At 39.2% G+C, this 18,236-nt stretch overlaps 2 protein-coding genes across 10 annotated transcripts in view; both read left to right on the forward strand.

The window, feature by feature from the left end:
* The window catches only part of fcho2 (FCH domain only 2), a 53,667-nt gene extending 49,421 nt beyond the window's left edge, over positions 1–4,246 (forward strand). For all 9 annotated transcript variants that reach the window (XM_023960651.1, XM_023960652.1, XM_023960653.1 and 6 more), the window contains 5 exons: positions 83–215; positions 1,723–1,922; positions 2,006–2,070; positions 2,156–2,320; positions 2,402–4,246. In XM_023960651.1, the coding sequence (XP_023816419.1) occupies positions 83–215; positions 1,723–1,922; positions 2,006–2,070; positions 2,156–2,320; positions 2,402–2,424 (586 nt within the window). In that variant the 3' untranslated portion in view covers positions 2,425–4,246. The remainder of the gene's footprint in view (positions 1–82; positions 216–1,722; positions 1,923–2,005; positions 2,071–2,155; positions 2,321–2,401) is intronic.
* A 7,786-nt stretch (positions 4,247–12,032) lies between these two features.
* Positions 12,033–16,307, forward strand: tmem174 (transmembrane protein 174). The gene is made up of 2 exons (XM_020707515.2): positions 12,033–12,902; positions 15,703–16,307. The coding sequence occupies exons 1-2, from the start codon at positions 12,325–12,327 to the stop codon at positions 15,803–15,805; spliced, it is 681 nt and encodes a 226-aa protein (XP_020563174.1). The 5' UTR covers positions 12,033–12,324; the 3' UTR covers positions 15,806–16,307.
* The last annotated feature ends 1,929 nt before the right edge of the window (positions 16,308–18,236 follow it).

Consider the following 18,236-nt stretch of genomic DNA (forward strand, 5'->3'; position numbering starts at 1 on the left):
GTTGGAGCTTCACACACAAAGCTATAGCGATTGATTGAGCTTCTGATTATTCCTTGTGTGTGTGTGTTTGGCTTTTGTCCAGTGACCCTTCCCAAAGTGATTCAGACTCCAAGAGTTTCTGGTTCAACATGCAAGCACTGACAACCTACCTCAGAAAAGCCTCCGAGCAGAACCCTTCAGCTTCTTACTACAACGTGGACATCCTGAAATACCAGGTGAGAAGTTTTTGTTATCTGAGCCTCTTAAAAGAAGAAATACGACTGCGTTGAATATGATTCTGATTAGGTTGCCATATTTCATCTGCACTGTTTTTGCTGGAGTGAGCGTTCACCTTCAGTGCTCTGATATCCTCTTTCTTTTGGAAGTAAACCATCATCCACAGACTTACACGGCTTCATTGGGGTTTTTATGTTTGGCTGTTTATCTCAATAAATTAAAACTAATGTTTCATTCTGGTCCAACATTCATGGTTTGCCTGAAACAACGTCCCGTTCAGAAATTCAACAATAGTTTCACTCTACAGCTCTGTAAGTCAACACGAAAATGTGTTAAATGTTGTTTATATGTGCTCCACAAAAAAAAAACAAAGATTTTATATTTTTAAAATCATGTTAGCAGGTTAACTTTTGAGAACCCACAAAATTTAATTTGGCCGCTGTTTTGTTTTTTCGTTTTTTTTTTTTTTTTACATTTATTATGTAGGTTGATCTTCATTGCTGCTACCCAAAATAAAAGAACAAAAAAATAATCAAATTACCTTAAAGCGCCTAAAAAGTAGTTTTTGGGTTCTCCAGGGTTAACCCCCCCCCCGATCATCTTTTTATCTATTGTAAAAGCGTTCCCAGGGTCTTGTAATAATGATTATGCCATTTTTCCAAACACCTGTAAATGGTAGATGGCGTATACTTATATAGCGCTTTTCTACCTACAAGGACAAAGCGCTTTACAGTCACAGTCCCAGTCACACACACATTCACACACTCATTCACATTCACTGGTGGCGGCTCCGCTGCCAAACACAGGCGCCAACCTACCACCAGAGGCAATTAGGGGTTCAGTGTCTTGCCCAAGGACACTTCGACTCATGGGCGTGCAAGGCGGGAATCGAACCTGCAATCTTACGATCGTGGGTCGACGGCCCTACCGCTGCCCCATCAGTCGTTTTCTAGGTCATAGTTTCTGCAGAGCAGCAGGAGTTTGTTAGAAATTCACCTTTTAATGGTCTTACATACAGTTATGGCATGGAGGACATGGATGATGTTGAGAGATCAGGTTTATTTATTTTGGAGAGCTCTAAAAAAGCGTCAGTAATTGCATCTCCATGGATTCATGAGACTCACCAGTACGGTGAGGTTCAGCATCTACTGCAGGAGCTGTGTCTGCATAACAGACGCTTTCAGCTGTGCTTCTGGCTTTCTTTGACCCAGTTTGATGACTGACTGTTCCGCATTAATCTAAAGAGGGAAAAAAATACAAATAAGAACAAGATTAGAGGAGTTTTTTGTTATTAATAAGAACAATATCATAAAGTTCAGGAGGATAACAGTCAGATTCTCCTCCATGTTGGTCTTGGACTCCACCCACTGACACCCTCAGCGCGTCCCGGGCCAAAGCCGAGTCCCTCATTTATGAATCCCAGTGATTGAAGTGCAGGGTTTCTGCGTTACAAGTTAAACTTTATTAGTCACAGAAAAACTAGACATTTCATGTTGCTGCATTCAGGTGCAGTCTGACGGAATCCATTCCACCCCGCTCAACCTGGCCGTCTACTGGAAGTGCACACCAAGCACAACAGACCTGCGGGTGGATTACCGCTACAACCCAGAATCCATGGACTCCCCAGGCTCGCTCACCAACCTGCAGGTCTTGGTCCCTGTAGACGGAGGAGTCACCAGCGTGCAATCTCTGCCCAACTCCATATGGTGAGACGCGCATGTGGACATACCAGAACGTCTTCCTTTTGCTGAACCCTCTAAGCTTCAACTGTACCACCTTATTATTTCAGGAGTTCAGAGCAGAATAAGTGTCTCTGGAAACTAAGCGACCTCTCCAGTAAATCAGAAAACGAAGGTGTGAGCTCATTCAAACTTTAACAAGAGTGTTTTAAACAAGAGTTGTCCAGTTTCCTCACCCCTTTTACATGTCCGTCCCTCAGGTGCGGGGTCTATAAGGGCTAAATTTGATCTCTCACATGGGCCGTCCAACCCGTCCACTCTGGCAGTGCAGTTCATGAGCGAGGGCGCCACCCTGTCTGGAGTGGACATGGAGCTGCTGGGCTCTGGATACAGGCTTTCCCTCAGCAAGAAAAGATTTGCCACCGGTTAGTCGCATTCTTCCACACTGCTGATGGTCCATGTAGACCGCCACGTCTCAAAAAGAAATCATCTGTCTGTCTCCTCAGGGCGTTACATGGCGGACTGCTGAGGTAACCGGAAAGAAAAGCCCTTATTTGACAGAAAACTTGGGGGAATGGAGCTGCGGCGGTTCACACAGGAAGCGAGAATCTCACTACATAAGGCAGCACTGAGTATTGAACACTGTTGAAAAAAAAAAGAATAAAAGAAAACTTAAGATGCGCTTTCAGGAAACGTGTAGATATAAAGTCTAATAGTTCTGATCTATTCCTTTTTGTACAGGAAAGAAAGGATTTATTGACTAGCTATAAATCTTTATTGTATTTGAAATCATAAAACAAGAAAAAAAAGTGCACTAATAATCCTCCAAATACCTTTTTTCCCTCTTCTCTGAGAAGAAAAAACATTTTTTCCCTCCTAACTGTAAATAACACCCCAGACCTGCTTTCTTTACTGATGTTTGTGTTTTTCTCTGTCTGTGTCAATTATGTGCAATGAAGCGATGAAGGTGGAATCCGTCTTTTACATTACTCACATCAGTCTGACCTTTAAAACAATATTGGAGTGCAAAAAAAAAAAAAAAAAAATCTGACATCAGTGCCTTCTCTTCTACTATAAACAAAAGGCAAAAAAGTAATTAGTTTTTTCTGAACAATCACCTTTTCTGGATTCTGATCAGTTTTTCTTAAAACCCTCTAGAGTTGGATTGTTTAGGGGTCAAACATCCAGGGACATTTGCACCAAATTGAACTTTTAACCACCCTTCTGTGTGCTGTAAATGATAATTGTACCTAAATTTTATACGTTTTTTGTGCACCGCAGCGCAGTTAACAACGGCGGCACCAACGTGCCCCGATTGTGTTTTTTTACTTCTAATACTTGGATGTTGAAGGGAACGCGTCTCATCTTCCAGAAGTGAAATGGCGATGGATCTGCGATTGTTTGCTGTCACCGTCTGCCTCACGGCGTTGGCTCAGAGCGTCTCAGTGGGATTAAAAAAACGCCTCATCCGGACCTCTCCTGTGGTTAGAAACTCTGCCGTTAAAGTTGGGCTGGATCACTCACCTCTCTTGCCTTTTGCACCAGTGCATGCTGGGATTTTCTTCAGCAGGTTTTGCAAAGCAAAAAATGTGGTCACTTTTGACTCTTGGTGCTTCTCTCTTGTCTTTTTTTAATGAAGGGCTGCTTCTGCAGAGGCTGATTTATATCTTTTGGAGGCAAAATCCATTAGTAGGTGGCCCTGTGGCACTTTTTGTTGTTGCATAAATTGTCTAAAAACTGTGATTCCAAATTGCTGAAACCTTTTTAGGAGAGGAGTTTAATACAATAATCATTTAACCTGAAGCAACCCTCCAATAGAATAGTAGAAAAAGTTCCTATTTTTAATTAGGTGTCGACAAAAGAAACCGCTTATTAGATGTTGGAAGGCATTTGAAACCTTTATTTTGGTCACAAATTTATCTTCAAAAATGTACAATTTCTTTTCCATTTTCTCTGCCTCTGAATTTTTTAAAATACTTTAAAAAAATCAGTCTAAGAAAGATCTAACATTGTTTACTTAATGGAAAGCATTCTGTTTATTGCTTCTTTTTCTCCAAAAAGATGAGCACATTTTAAAAATGGCTGTGTAGACCCTAGAACTGTTCAGTATTAGCAAGCTGGTTCTTGCTGACCCGATACAACTTTAAGATTATCCTTTAAAAAAAGCTCTTTCTAAATTCAGCTTCTCTCTTTTCTATTTGTTGTATTAAACAACTAAAAAAACAACATTGTGTAAGATGATTCTCACCTTTTTCCTTATATTTCAGTCACTTTTTGTCTATTTTATGATTTCTTATCGTCTGTATTAAATGTGTAATATATGGATATATACAAATATATGAAAATGACTACTTGGAGTGTGTTTTTTGTTGCCACCCTATACGTTATGATTACTTTTATTTTCATTCTACATCATAAAGAAAATTGAAAGCTGTAGGTAAAATAAAAATATAGCAAAACACAAACTTAATATTAAACAATAGTTTATCAAAGTCCTTTCAGTTTCAGTAAAAACAGGTTATTTTAAAGATAATTAGATTTATCGGATTTGATTTTTTTTATTTTACACACACTTATAGACCCACATACACATAGAAATTATTCTATTATAATTACTCTAAATCTGAAATGCACATATTGTCACTTTACATTTGATACATGACACATTTAAAACCATTAAATATTAAGTGTCATAAGTAATTTAATTAATTACCTGAAAAGGAGTAGAAGGAAGCTAATTTATAAAATCCAGCCCCTAATTTGCTTTACCTAACAATTGAGTTTTAAATTATTATTATCTGCTTTTTAACTTCTGATCAGATATTTATAGTTTTTTCACAATAACAAGTGCTGATCATTTAAACAATCCATAAGGTTTGATCAAATCAAAGGACAAAGATGAGGTGCATAGTGCTTAGAGTTAGAGATATTCTTTATTGATCCCACATTGGGGAAATTCAATTGCTACAGCAGTTCAGTGCAAAAAAAAAGAGAAAGAAAAAAGAAGAGAAGAACAACAGCAATGTGCAAAAGAATGAAGGGTGTTCAACATGCGCAAAAATACAAATACAAAATGTGCAAAAAAAATAAATTTGTCATTAGAAATTAATTTGTTGCAATATTTAAGAAATTCTTGTCACTAATCACACAACAGGTAATCATCAGGAATCATTGTTTCAAATCAGGCCACAAGGTGGGGGGTATATTGATATGATCTGAAAATAACACCTGCTTTATTATCATTAAAATTCAATTTATTAATAATAGTCTTACTATTTTGGTCAAAATCAGTGTTCTTGTCTCGGCTTAACCAGGTTAGATGTTTATGATGTTAAATGAAAGGTCCGAGGTTTTCATTCCTTCTTCTGCTGTCACATTGAAAGCCTTGTTGCTGGTTTTGACTGGGCTTGTAAAATTATTGCGTTTATTGTGACTCTTTAATTACAGACAAATTAGCATGTCATTTCTTTTTTTTTTTAATTACATCAATCTAATTTTTTATCGATAAAAAATACCCATTAGTGGTGTAAAAGTAAAGGTTTGAAGTCTGTTTTATTTCATAAAACCACTTTTAAAATTGTATTTTGATCTTTTATTGTTCCACAAAGCCAAAAATTTAAATGAAAATACCTTAAAATGATGCTTTTTTTTAAGAGCAATTATTAGGTTAGGTTTAAAATAGATAAATTCGATTATTTAATTTCAGGTCATGATTAATTAACCACACACACACACACACAAAAATAATAATCACATGACTGCACTAGTTTTAACATAAAATTTAGCAATTTTATTGGAAACGGCATCAAGCTTATCTCTCCAAAGATGTTTATCATTCAGTTTTTTCAAAAAGTTGTCATAAGAAATTATCTAAAGTCAAAAGTAGCTGATTAGTTTTGACCCGAATCCATGTGGAAGAGGTTTCTAAGGCTGCCTGACTCCCTCCAAGCTTTCAGAATAACAGATCATCAAAACAAATCTTTGAGACACAAGCACATGTGTTACTAATGCTCGGTGTGCGTTATGAGAGCCTCACGCAGAGATTTGCTTACAGCAGGATGTATTGACGACCGCGCGTACAGCCTCGGCACTACATCAACACCCCATGCATATTTACCGTATCCTCAATCATCCCCCATATGTGTGTGTGACTGAAGACCTCCTTGCTGTTTGAATCACGGCCTTTTCGCTGCTTCTTCTTCACAGCCAAATGATGTGTGAGCCATCGGTGGAGGCTCTGCTTCTCCCCTCCCCACTTGACTCCGTCAGACTGGGAAGGAAAGAACTGGGGGTTTCTGGTGGTTGATGGTATTTTCTGAAAGGGCAAATTGAGATGTGAGAGCTGAAGTCGTGTTCAGAAAGAGTGCTAATCCGTCTGTGTGTCTGTGTGTGTGTGTGTGGCCAAAGCATTTCCTGAACTAACTCTGTGTGGGCTTTACAGGTAAAATAGTGATGTTAACTAAATTAACCAAATGTATATATTTTCCAAAATTGTACATTTTTATTTGTAAGTTTCACTATTTTACAAAATGAGGTAAAAAAATAACATTTTAGCACAAGCTGATGGCATATTAAGCATGTGGTGTCTGCTGGCCCCACTTTGAACGTTTGATTGACAGATTCTCCTGAACCGCTTTCAGTGAAAGGGGGGTAAACCTCCAATAAGCTGTCTCATGACTGGCAATAGTAGTTGCGGTTGACTCAGACCGACCCGGATCAATCCCTGTCGCCTGGCTCCAACATGGCGACGTCCATGGTGCGGAAAAATGGCGACTGAATTGGCTTTGTTTGGCTGGAGCCGAAAGTAAGGCATTTTCTGTGCGTGACCTCAACTCTGTCCAGCTCTATTATACAGTCAATGGTGTCAACAGATGGATGATGGGACATAACTTAACTGCTGCCACTGCAGAAACTGCAAAAACACAATTTTTTCAAATTTTAACTGAAAGACCACTAGGACTGTTTTGAAAATGGATCAAGAGATGATCGAAGTGAGTCTCTGACCTGCTGATATAAAATCCTCAGCTGCACAATGGTGTAGTAGTTAGCACGTCCTGGATGGGGCTTTTCTGTATGGAGTTTGCATCTTCTCCTCACACTGCGGCTTCCTTCCACATTCCAAAAACATGCTTCATAGGGTAATTGGAGACTATATTGCCCCTAAGTGTGTGTGCAAGTATGAGTGTGTGGCAACAGACGGGTGACCTGTCCAGAGTGTTCCCCAGCTTTGCCCAAAAGTTGCTATGTTGGTATCCTAAAAGCGATTCAGTGGGTTCCTTAAAGTACTTGTTCTGTTTTTTCCTTGTTGATAAGATTGAACTGTGTGATTCTGTGTAGAAAAAGGAATTGGGGCAACAGAAACTAGTATTATGTGTTCAGTCCAACACCACAGCGAGCTGCTCACCAATGGCTCATTAGGGGTCGAGGTATGAAGATTGATCACGCACTAATGTGGTTTTATATGCAAATTATTATCATAGCTGCTCAGACCATTTTCAGAGACTATATATATGTTTTTAAAACAGAAACTTGCAGGTTATGGGTCGGTCAAGCTGTGGGTGTCTGGAAAGGCTTAACATCAGTGTCACTCGCATGAAACGGTCCGAGCAGACGGAGCATTTAGTCTCTGTTGTCCACCATCACAGTTCTGTTTGTTCAAGTACCCCCTGGAGCCTTAGAGCTGAGTTATTCTACGATCCAAAGAGCCAGAGCAGCATCAGTAAAATTTATGGACAATTTATAATCGATGTGCCCATTTGATCTCCCTCTTCACCGCGAGGAAAACCATCTGAACAAACAAGCAATAGTGTCGGCTTATTGCATTAACACAGATTCCTCTCCTCTGCTGCTCCCACTTGCTCCAAAGAAACCCAGAAGATCTTTTCAGAATAACTCAAACCCAGATCACGTCGAGACGCCCATCCGAGGGGAGATCCACATTTTCCACTCGACAAATTCTGTTGCCTTCTGTGCTGAAAAGATCAACACAATCCACTGTTAATCATCACAACAGTTTTGTCTGACAGCAAAGGATGTTCAGTAGCTTTTCACAGATGGAAAAATGTGGCCCACCTCTCGTTTAAATTATCTTTGGGGTCTCCCTTAAGTCCTAAAATTTATTTCAGTTTAATAGTTCTGCACCTTCATATTTCTTGGGAAGACCTCTGGATCCCTGCTCTGCCCTGAGGACAGGGAGTGGACCCTTTCGTGCCATGCTGAAAGAGGCATGTCAAAGGCTATTTGTCATGGTAAGCGGGCATGTGTGTAAGTGTGCGCTTGGGGGAGGGGATGACTCAGATATGATCATTCCTTAACTCATAAGTTGGATCTTTGGTGGATCGGCACAGCCTCTCATGTTATGTCCTTTTCTTCATTCTGTTGCTGTAATGTCAAAGATCATGTTGCACGAACAGCTTCTAAAAGTCTACATGCACTGGTTCTAGGTTCTGCTTCTTATGGACCGATGGTCTGCATGTTTTGCTTAGTTTTCCTCCTCCAACACCTGATTCCAATGAGCAGAATCGTTGAGTTTGGCTCAGAAAAATCAGCCAAAGTCATTTGGATCAAGTGTGTAAGAGCAAGAACTGAAGTAAACCCTGCTGGGATGGTGAGATCTTTACTGGCCAGAACATCATCTTTTTCAAAGAAGTGAAAGAACCTCCAGTCATTTTAAAGTGTCTTTTTGTCTTTAATCATTGACTGTATACAAGAACTGGAGTTCTTCTGGCTCATAAAAGGGAAACTTATGGCTCCAACCAAATTAAATCAATTCAGTCATCATTTTTTTGCAATGCGGACACCACCATGTTGGAGCCAGACAACGTCCGTAAGCAGTGATTGGTCCAAGTCAGAATTTCTATGGCAACCACTCTTGCAAATAAGCAGGGATTCTGTTGTGAACCCACTTGACAGCAGACTACATGAAATCTGCCAATCAAAGGTTTTGAAAATTGGACATGGGGGCTGGCAGGCACCAAATGTTTTTATTGACGCATCTGATTGGTCAGTTTATAACTTGCATAATTTACACTACAGAAAAATCATGACAAAAATTAGGTTTAGCAAGAACTTGCTAAAAGAAAAGATATCAGGGAAACAATGCTTGTTCTGACAAATAGAAGGATTGAGTAAAAAGTCATTATTTCTCAATAGAAGTCTATGGGATTTTGGATTCTTGGAGCCAGGTAGTATTTCCTGTTTGGAACGGCAAGGGAGAGGAGTCACTCAGTCCAGTTCTCATATACAGTCAATGGGTTTTACTCCTTTTTGGACTGTAACTCGTAGCAGCCAAAAAACCCATTATAAAGAAGCAAAAACTCCAATATAAGTAGTTCTTTTTGGAGAAACTTATTTGACAAATTACAGGACCAAGAGCAAACATTTCATCTTGAAAGACAAATTATAATAACGAAATAGATAACAATAATAGACTGAATATCTGCACAATTCACCACAGTAAAACATTGATGCTTATTTAGCTTCATGAAACTAGGAGAAATGTAGTATAACAGTGTCACATATGAACAATAACTATAGATACCCATAGCATTAAAAATAACATGCTAACAATTCAACCAAACTCTTTATTGCCCTTCAAATTCCTTAATCTGTTGAATTCTTTATCCTCTGTTTTCCTCTTTGGAACACGCCCGGAATAAAAGCCACGTCACACAGCCACATTTTGTGCATATTGCATGGATGAAATTGGTCAAATGTAAATACAAGTGTAAAAAATGAAAAAGGTTGTGGTTCTTTACATGAAATTTTTACAGATGCATCACGAATGAAAACCACGTTAAAACCACGGTAGAAGTACGAATAAATTACGCAAAAAACACATAAATCAACGTAGAACATGAACTGTGCATGATTATTGTGCTGCTTATATGAAATTTATTAGTGATTCATGCGTCAATTATATAATTTTAGCATATGTGTGCCGTATATGTGATATAAAAGTTAAACATCGATGGTACGTGCGTGAAAAGTCTGTTAGACATGGATCGGTCGTGAAAAGCCACAAATCTCACAATTGTGTGAGATTTACGTAATAATTGCTTATAAACTACGTAAAATATGCATAAACTGCGTAATTCTCAAACAACCCAATATTCTGACCAGCTCAAAACCAGATTCACATATAGAATCGTCGACGGAAACCCTCGAAGGACATCTGCGCACATCGATGAATGATGAGCACAAGAAACACTTATAAATTACCTACATGAGTATCACACATGGATCACGAAAGCCTGTATGTAGTGGCTGTGTGACAAGGCCTGAAGAAGTGGTGCTTCTTCCATTTTGCTGTGAGCAGCAAATACTGATGCAAACATCTACAGTGCCCTCTAGTGGTTGCTGCTATTTATTTTCTTTAACAGTCACATATAAGTTGCACCTGAATATAAGTCCCAGCCCCGGCCAAACGATGCAAAAAACGCAGCTTATACTCCAAAACATTGACAATAATTGTTAATTATTATTAAATTGTGCTGTTTAAGATACTTAATACAGCACAAAAAAGAGCCAAACTATAGAGAAAAGGAAGAAACACAGGCGAGGTCAGCTCACCAAAGCTCACTTTGCTGAAAACGAAAATGAATCTCGTCAGACACGTTGATGAACAAAGGAAATGGGGGATGAAGACTCCAAATCCTTTTAAACAAGACCATCAATTTCTGATAAAGCTCTCCCTCCTCACATATTGACTTGTTGCCAAATGACAAATTACTGTAAAGATGCCGGACAGATGCACTTTTGAAGGATGATTGCAGAGCTGAAGCGAAATGAAGCATAAGCCCTGGGGATCAATTTGCCTCGCAGTAAGTCAACAGGAGGCAATCATACGCAGAACTTTTCCTTCTTTCGGAGAGGAAATGTCCTTCTCATAAATATTTGGAGTTTTCTAATTGGAAGAATATGTGTGGCTTTAAACACTACCTTTTAAGGATTCTACACATCTTCCCACTGGCGCAGTGAAATGAGGATGTGCTTTCATGCACAGATTTGAAGAATATGTTTGCATTCACAGTGAAAGTCTGAGGAACATGGATGTTGTTTTAAGATGTACAGTAAAAGCCTGCATGGATCTAAGCCTACTGTTGTGTTGTAAGAACTAAAACTTGAATGATAAAGGCATAAAACAAATAGTAAATGAACAAAATTGAAGAGTAACAAAAGATGGATGAATCAAAAAAAATTTCATAAAAAATTGCTTTAATTATACATTCAAGTATAAATGCAAGAAGTTTGGCTTGTGGATTGCATAAAAGATGAAGTCTTAAAGATCTTCTTGGATGCGTTAATCGTAACGTTGGGACAGTGGCAGTGGAGCGATGGAAAAATAAAGCTTTGAAGATCTAAATCCTGTTTTTAATGAATTTATTGTATTTTTGCCAAACGTCTTACTATACTGCTGAATATTTCCATAAAAATGGTTTAAAGGTCAGATACCTGGTTTGGTGTTTTCTGAGTTTAGGTTAATTTCCCCCGTAGACACAAATCCTCTAGATAATTATCTGCGATGTCACACGCAGAATTCTGGAAAAATGTAGCCTGAAATGGGGCAGCCACATTGACCTGTGTTTACTCAACCCACCTCAGTGACACACCAAAAATGGGTGACTGAGTGGGCCAAAGTGATGGTATATGTTTTTTGTGAGTCCCCCTATCTGTCAGTTCAGCAAAGACATTAAAAACTACCTCTGACTTCGCATCATTTTTAGCTTTAAAACATCTTCTTAAACTCAAGAGTACCTAGCTGCAGACAAGATGGCGGCTGGAGCTCCACTCCTTGATGGAAACAGAAGTTGGTGATCTCCAAACAAAAGATGAGCTTCGTTTTATTTTATCTTGTTTTCATTTTAAATTTTTTTGGCTCTCTATTTTAGGTGACGTTGGAAAAGCAAACTGCGATGCAAATTAAAACTCAATAAGCTCATGTAATTGTGACTAGGTGCATGGAGTGGAGCTCCAACCGCCATCTTGTCTGCAGCTGGGTGCATCTCCTCAAACCAGTGTACCTGGTGTACCTGCAGGATTTCCAAATATTCAAGCCCTACTCATGACTGATTACCTGGTTCAGGTGTGTCCAGCCAGTTAGAACATGCCAGAGCAGAGTATGTTGGAAATCATGCAGAAATGCGACCCTCGAGGCCCGGGGTTGCTCATCCCTGGCATAGAGGTATGATTTCATTTGGATTTGGCACATGTCACAGTCTGACGTCAGGTAAAGGGATTAATATGTGCTGCAGAAATGTATCAGATATATCTTCAAAAATCCTATTATTTCCATAAAGTTAATGAATTCCAAGGCCATTCTGTTTTTCAAAGGGTTGACGTGTTAACTTGTAACTTCCTTACTTGTCCAGTAACAATCTTGAGGTTACTCAGTGTTGTTTTTGCTCAGAGCATTTATTCATGAACTAACATGGCCGGACAAAGACCTGCGATGGAGACCGGCGTTCTTTCTCTTTCCCAGAGGCAGGCAGACAGGCTGGAGCAGGAAAAAACCGGAGCTGCGCTCCTGTTTTCTGGAGTCTTCCTGTCCATGGTGGGGGTCACCTTCACTGTGATAGGTTGGCATCACTTCCGAACCAGCACCAGCTTTCAGTGGACCCAACTCCTGGGTCCCATCCTGATTTCAGTTGGAGGAACCTTCACGGTCACCAGCATTTGCAAATTTAGGTTAATCTCCTGTTGGTACTGCAAAGAGCAAGAGGAGGAGGTCTTTGTTGTTCCTATAAGGGAACCACCGTCAGGGAGACCTACCGTTGTGGTCCACGGCATCAATCAGCCGGTTATGGTGCAGGGCACCGCAACAATGGTGTGTATTCCACCAGTGTACAACTTCCTAACCCAGGAAGTCATTGAGGAGAATGAGGAGCAGCCTGGTAGCTCTGTGGGAGGCGTCCATGCGAGCCTCCCTTCATATGAGGATGTGTACTGTTTGGACAACGCAGCTTTTACCGCAGAAGGCGACGCAGAAGTGGGGTACAGAGGGAGTCGGTAAGAACTCGTCCAAAAACAAAACAAACAAAAAAAAAATGTGGTCAGCTGCTGCATGTATAATTGCTTCTCAGAGGTGCAGTTGCTGTTTTTTTTCTGTTTTCTTAGTCGATTAATTTAGAAAATAAGTTACTTTTGCTAGTAAAGGGACAACACGGATCCTTAAACCTGCCTTTCCTATGCTTTATCCTCACTGGAGTAATGGGATTTATTTGTATTTATAGATTGAATTTTAAACATATTTTAGCTTTGCTGAAAAGATTTTTCAGCAGATCAAGAATAATTGTGGGATTTTTGGCTTCCTGGAGCCAGTGGATACTGCCAGTTTGGAACGCATGGGGGGAGGGATCCCTTTGTCCAGTTCTTATATACACTTAATAGTCACATACCACTGTTCTTGTGACAATCCACTGTTCACAGTTTGCCATTAGAAATGACACACAAGTCTAAGTTCACTCTACCTCTTCTGCCATCTTTTCAGAGTCCCGTATTTTCCAAATAAAATGCCAGTTGCCATCTCTGTCTCACTTTTGTAAAACCAGATCTGCTGAAAACGGAAATGAGCAGAAGTTGAATGGATTTGAACTATAAAAAATCTAGACTTGTCTGGACTTTGGTCCATGATGCACTTCAGACCAGTTTTTTAAAGTTACAAATTCAAAGCAATTTAAAGTTTTGCAGCAACTGTTAGTGAAATCAGTCAATTATCAAGCCAGGATTGATGTTTGTTTTAAAATAAAGGTACAGAAGTTAAAGCAAGGAACAAGTACTGCAAAGATGCCTTTGTTTCATCCAATCACAGCGAGTTTGCAGGACCTTTTTCTAAAGTCACCTGGAAAATATTTCATTTTCTTAATTTACAGTTAAGATTTTCACCTGAAATATTGAATTTGACCAATCCTAATTACATGAAGAACAGCAGCCCTATACACTCACCTGCCACTTTGTTAGGCACACCTGTCCAACTGTTAAAACAAATTTCTAACCAGCCAATCACATAGCAGCAACTCAATGCATTTCGGCATATAGACATGGTCAAGATGATTTGCTGCAGTTCAAACTGAGCATCATAATGTGAAGAAAAGGTGATTGAAGTGACTTTGAACATGGCATGCTTGTTGTTGGTCTACTGAGATTTTTACCCACAACCATAAGGTTTACAGAGAATGGTCAGAAAAAGAGAAAAAAAATCCAGTGTGTGGCAGTTCTGTGGGCCGAAATGCCGCGTTGATGTCAGAGGTCAGAGAAGAAAATCCAGACTGGTTCCAGCTGATAGAAAGGCAACAGGAACTCAAAGAACCACTGGTTACAACGGAGGTCTGCAGAAGTGCACATGTCCAACCGCGAGGCAGATTGGCTACAAGAGCAGAAGAAAACACTGGGTGCCACTCCTGTTAGCTAAGAGCAGGAAACGAAGGCTACAATTCACACAGGATCACCAATACTGGACAATAGAAGATGGGAAAAACGTTGTTGGGTCTGATGGGTCTTCATTTCTGCTGCAACATTCAGATGGTAGGGTCAGAACAACATGGAAGGAATAGATCTATCCTGCCTTGTATCAACGCTTCAGGTTTATGGTGGGGGTATAAATGTGGGGGGATGTTTTCTTGGCACACTTTGTGCCCCTTAGTACCAATTGAGCATGGTTACAGCGCCACAACTTACATGAGTATCGTTGCTGACCATGTCCATCCTTTTGTGACCACATAGTACCATCTTCTGACGGCTACTTCCAGCAGAATGAGGATCCATGTCATAAAGCTGGAATCTGAGACTGGTTTCATGAATTTGACAATGAGTTCACTGGACTCAAATGGCCTCTACAGTCACCAGATCTCAACCCAATAGATCACCTTTGGGGTGTGGTGGAATGGCAGATTGACATCACGGATGTGCAGCCGGCAAATCTGCAGCAACTGCGTGATGCTGTCATGTCAATGTGTACCAAACTCTCTGAGGAATGTTTCCAGAACCTTGGTGAATCTATACCACCAAGGCTTTTGAAGGCAAAAGGGGTTCAACCCATTACCAATAGATTGGCCGGTGACTGTAGAAAGGCCTTAGCTGAAAATGTTGCAAGAATCCTCCAATCGATTGTTCACTAAAGGATCTGTCACAAAGGAGTGAAGAAGCAAAGTGAGGTTCTTTACCAGTTTCCTACACAGAAACAAACTTTATCTCAATGAACCAGGGACAGTTAAAGCCAAAGTAAAAGCCCTGTTTGGAAAATAATCCCCCCGCTGGGATTTAGCATCAACTCTAACATACACCTGCTTCATAAAAGAAGCAAAATCCTGTTTCAGCTGAGGCAACACTTTCTTTTCACTAATTGTAGGATCCCATTTATTTGAAATCCAATCAAACGTCCTCCATCTTGCAATAAACAAGAACCTGCACTGATGGTGTTCTCTTTCTTTCATTGTTTTTAGATGATTAATCCCAGCAGGTTTCCAGGAAAGCAGCTCACTTTAACGCAAACAGACATCAGGAATAATGCCGTTAACCTGGGATGACTAGAAACTGCCGCTCCAGTAATGCCAGTACTTCAGCTCCCTCTCATGTTGTCTCAACTCCTGACCTGTTTCACTGTGTTTCCAGGGGTTAACGCCAAATAGAGGAATGATCAAGGGAGAAATAGCTCAAACTCCATGTTTTCTTTTGAAGGGCGGCGGGGTTTAAGCGTAACCAACTGGGCCTGTAAACATTTTGGACGTTTTCCAGGTCTCCTCTGGCTTCCAGTCTGCCTCAGACTTGCCTTTGATTTTTTTTTTTATTTTACATTTTTTTTTATTTTCAGGACGGAGGGTGAAAGCGGACGCGGCCAGAAAAGCTCCACCTCTCTACATCCACCTGCGTACGAAGACATCTACCCCTCCTTCCAGAAACACAATCCAACATAAACACGCAGCAAAAGCTGCGGAGGACCTCCCGTCTGTCTTTGATTATTCCTGTTTCTGTCTAAAAATAATGTGAAACTGATTCCACAACCTGTGCTGTATTTTCCAAATAAACCTACAGAATCTGAGGTGTTTCATTCACAAGAAAAACAAAAGTGACTTACACAGATCCTGCCAAGTACCATAATAATTTAGTATGAAGTCATGAAACTCACTAAGATTAGGCTTCCTGCAAGAAAACCTCATAAAATGAAGATTTATGGAGTTCTGCTCATTTTGAAAGCTTGAAGGTTTTAAAAATATAAACTCTGTGTTTAGTATTAAAAACACACATTCATCCTGTGCCTGTTGTTTCTCAATTGCTGCTTTCATTGCTGGTGAAAATGAACATTTCAGCTGATTGGTGAAACTGTTTTAAGCTGAAAACCTCTGAATTTTTACACATCATTTTCCTCAAAAAACCCATTGTTTTTTTTTTATTGCATTAAAAAACTTTGCACTAGTAGTTTCTTTACTTTTTTAAGCTCAGAAAGATGCAAAAAACAAATAAACATCTCTTGATTTTAAATCTAATGGTTAAAAACCTCCAATTGTGTACAATTTTTTTTCTTTTTTTGAATAGTTTCATTAGCTTTCAGACATTAATTCTATATAGTTAAGCTTTTAAAGATAGTTCATTTTTACCCAACTCAAACTTTTATGAGTCTGCAATCTAAAAAATATATATTTTTAATATATCTCTCACCCTTTTGTTAAGAAATTCCTTCTTGAGTTAAGCTTAGTTAATTGATCCCTGCAATGAAAACTTTATTTTTAATTTAAAAAAAATACATCAGTTATCATTGTTAGAATCCCCCTAAGAAGACATCAAACATGGTTAAAATGTCTTCTTTAAAAGGAACACAGAAGATTTTGACTCATAACTTGTCTGTTTTTTTGCAACAAATACTTCAGAATATCAGGTATTTTTTCCACATTTTAAATCTTCCTGGATGCCTCCAAAGATGCATCCTGAATCTGCCATCCGAAAACAGGGTTCAGCTTTGTTTACAGTTACACCACACGGGGGCAGAAACACGGGGCAAATGTGTGCACAGACTCGAGTAACGCTGAATTACCTAGCAAAAAACAACAATAAAAAAAAACAAAGAAATACCCAGAATCCCTTACAGAAATATTATTTTTAGTGAAAATGCCAGTAATTATTTGTTAAAAGGGAATTTGTTATATAGTTTGAACTTTCTAAGGACCAAAAACTTTGATCTTTGATTAATAAATTATGGAAATAATTAGAAACCATTAATTAAGCATTCTGAACAAAAATGCAAACGCTTGAAGTTGGAATTTTCTTAAATAAAATCCATATATGCATGCATATTACCTGTATCTTGCATAAATATTGACAAATACTTCGGATTTTTCTACACAACAGAAAGCAAAAAACATTGTCATGCGCAGTTTGGATGCGCAGATGTGAAACCGCAGAAGAATATGACTTACATTATTTTTACAGCTCAGTAAAATGCGGGTGGCCGAAGAAAAAGACCATAATTTCAGCATTGTGCGAAACTGGAGATCATTTATGAAAGCTGGGCAGCGCGCAGAGGAATAACAGCAAACATGTCTGCTTAGATTTTGTTTTTAATCCCTAATATTGACTGAAAATCAAAAATGTTCACAGTAGAACTTGTGCGCAAATAACGTAGACCTGTCTGGCTCTGCGCAACAGGTGTTCCAATCACGCGCGCTCATGGATCAGACACTGAACTTTTAGAACTTTTAGAACCTTTTAGTCCTGATCTAAACACCCTGAAGCTCCCGGATTCCCCCGCAGCTCTGCGTTTGCTGGTGGATATGGAAACCTGCAGGTATTTTTCTTACACAGGAAAATGCTCAGATGTTCCTGCGTCAGGCTGCGGTAATTGGAGCGCTGACCTCATGTTACGTATTGTGTCTGCATTGTTGCAACAGCAAACACCGTATGGCCCACGCTCTCAGGGGGGAGGCCTTCATTGTGGAGCTCACGCACAGCTGAGATTCTGGAAGTGGAGGTTATTGTGCGCCAAGATTTACAACAAGGAGCTTTGTTGGGATTCACAAAAAGCTGCACGAGTCTATTACACAAACACACTTTGGTTAGAACGTAAAAAATTATGCAAATGGATTATAATAACTCTTCTCTGCTTTCAGAACTTTTTGCACTTTGTTGCCTAAAACGTTTTTAAACTGAGATCTTCTATTATTTGAGCTTGTTTGTTTTTTAAAATAAATACATATGGTCATTAATTGACATTTAAAATTTTGAATTTATTTTTACAGCTTGGATTTTTTTTTTGTCCTTAAACTATTGTAAAAGTCAAATATCACACAATTTAAAGAAATTTAATCTGTACAGCAAGCAGTTTTAGTTTTTTGTCATCTCAAGGTTAATTCC

This window comes from Oryzias latipes, chromosome 12 (genome assembly GCF_002234675.1).
Source record: "Oryzias latipes chromosome 12, ASM223467v1".
NCBI lineage: Eukaryota > Metazoa > Chordata > Actinopteri > Beloniformes > Adrianichthyidae > Oryzias > Oryzias latipes.

Excerpts from the sequence above, each read along its gene's own strand:
- tmem174 (XM_020707515.2), top strand. The coding sequence starts at position 12,325 with ATGGCCGGACAAAGACCTGCGATGGAGACCGGCGTTCTTTCTCTTTCC. Across the intron at positions 12,903-15,702 it reads GTGGGGTACAGAGGGAGTCG|GACGGAGGGTGAAAGCGGAC; the intron begins GTAAGAACTCGT and ends TTTTATTTTCAG.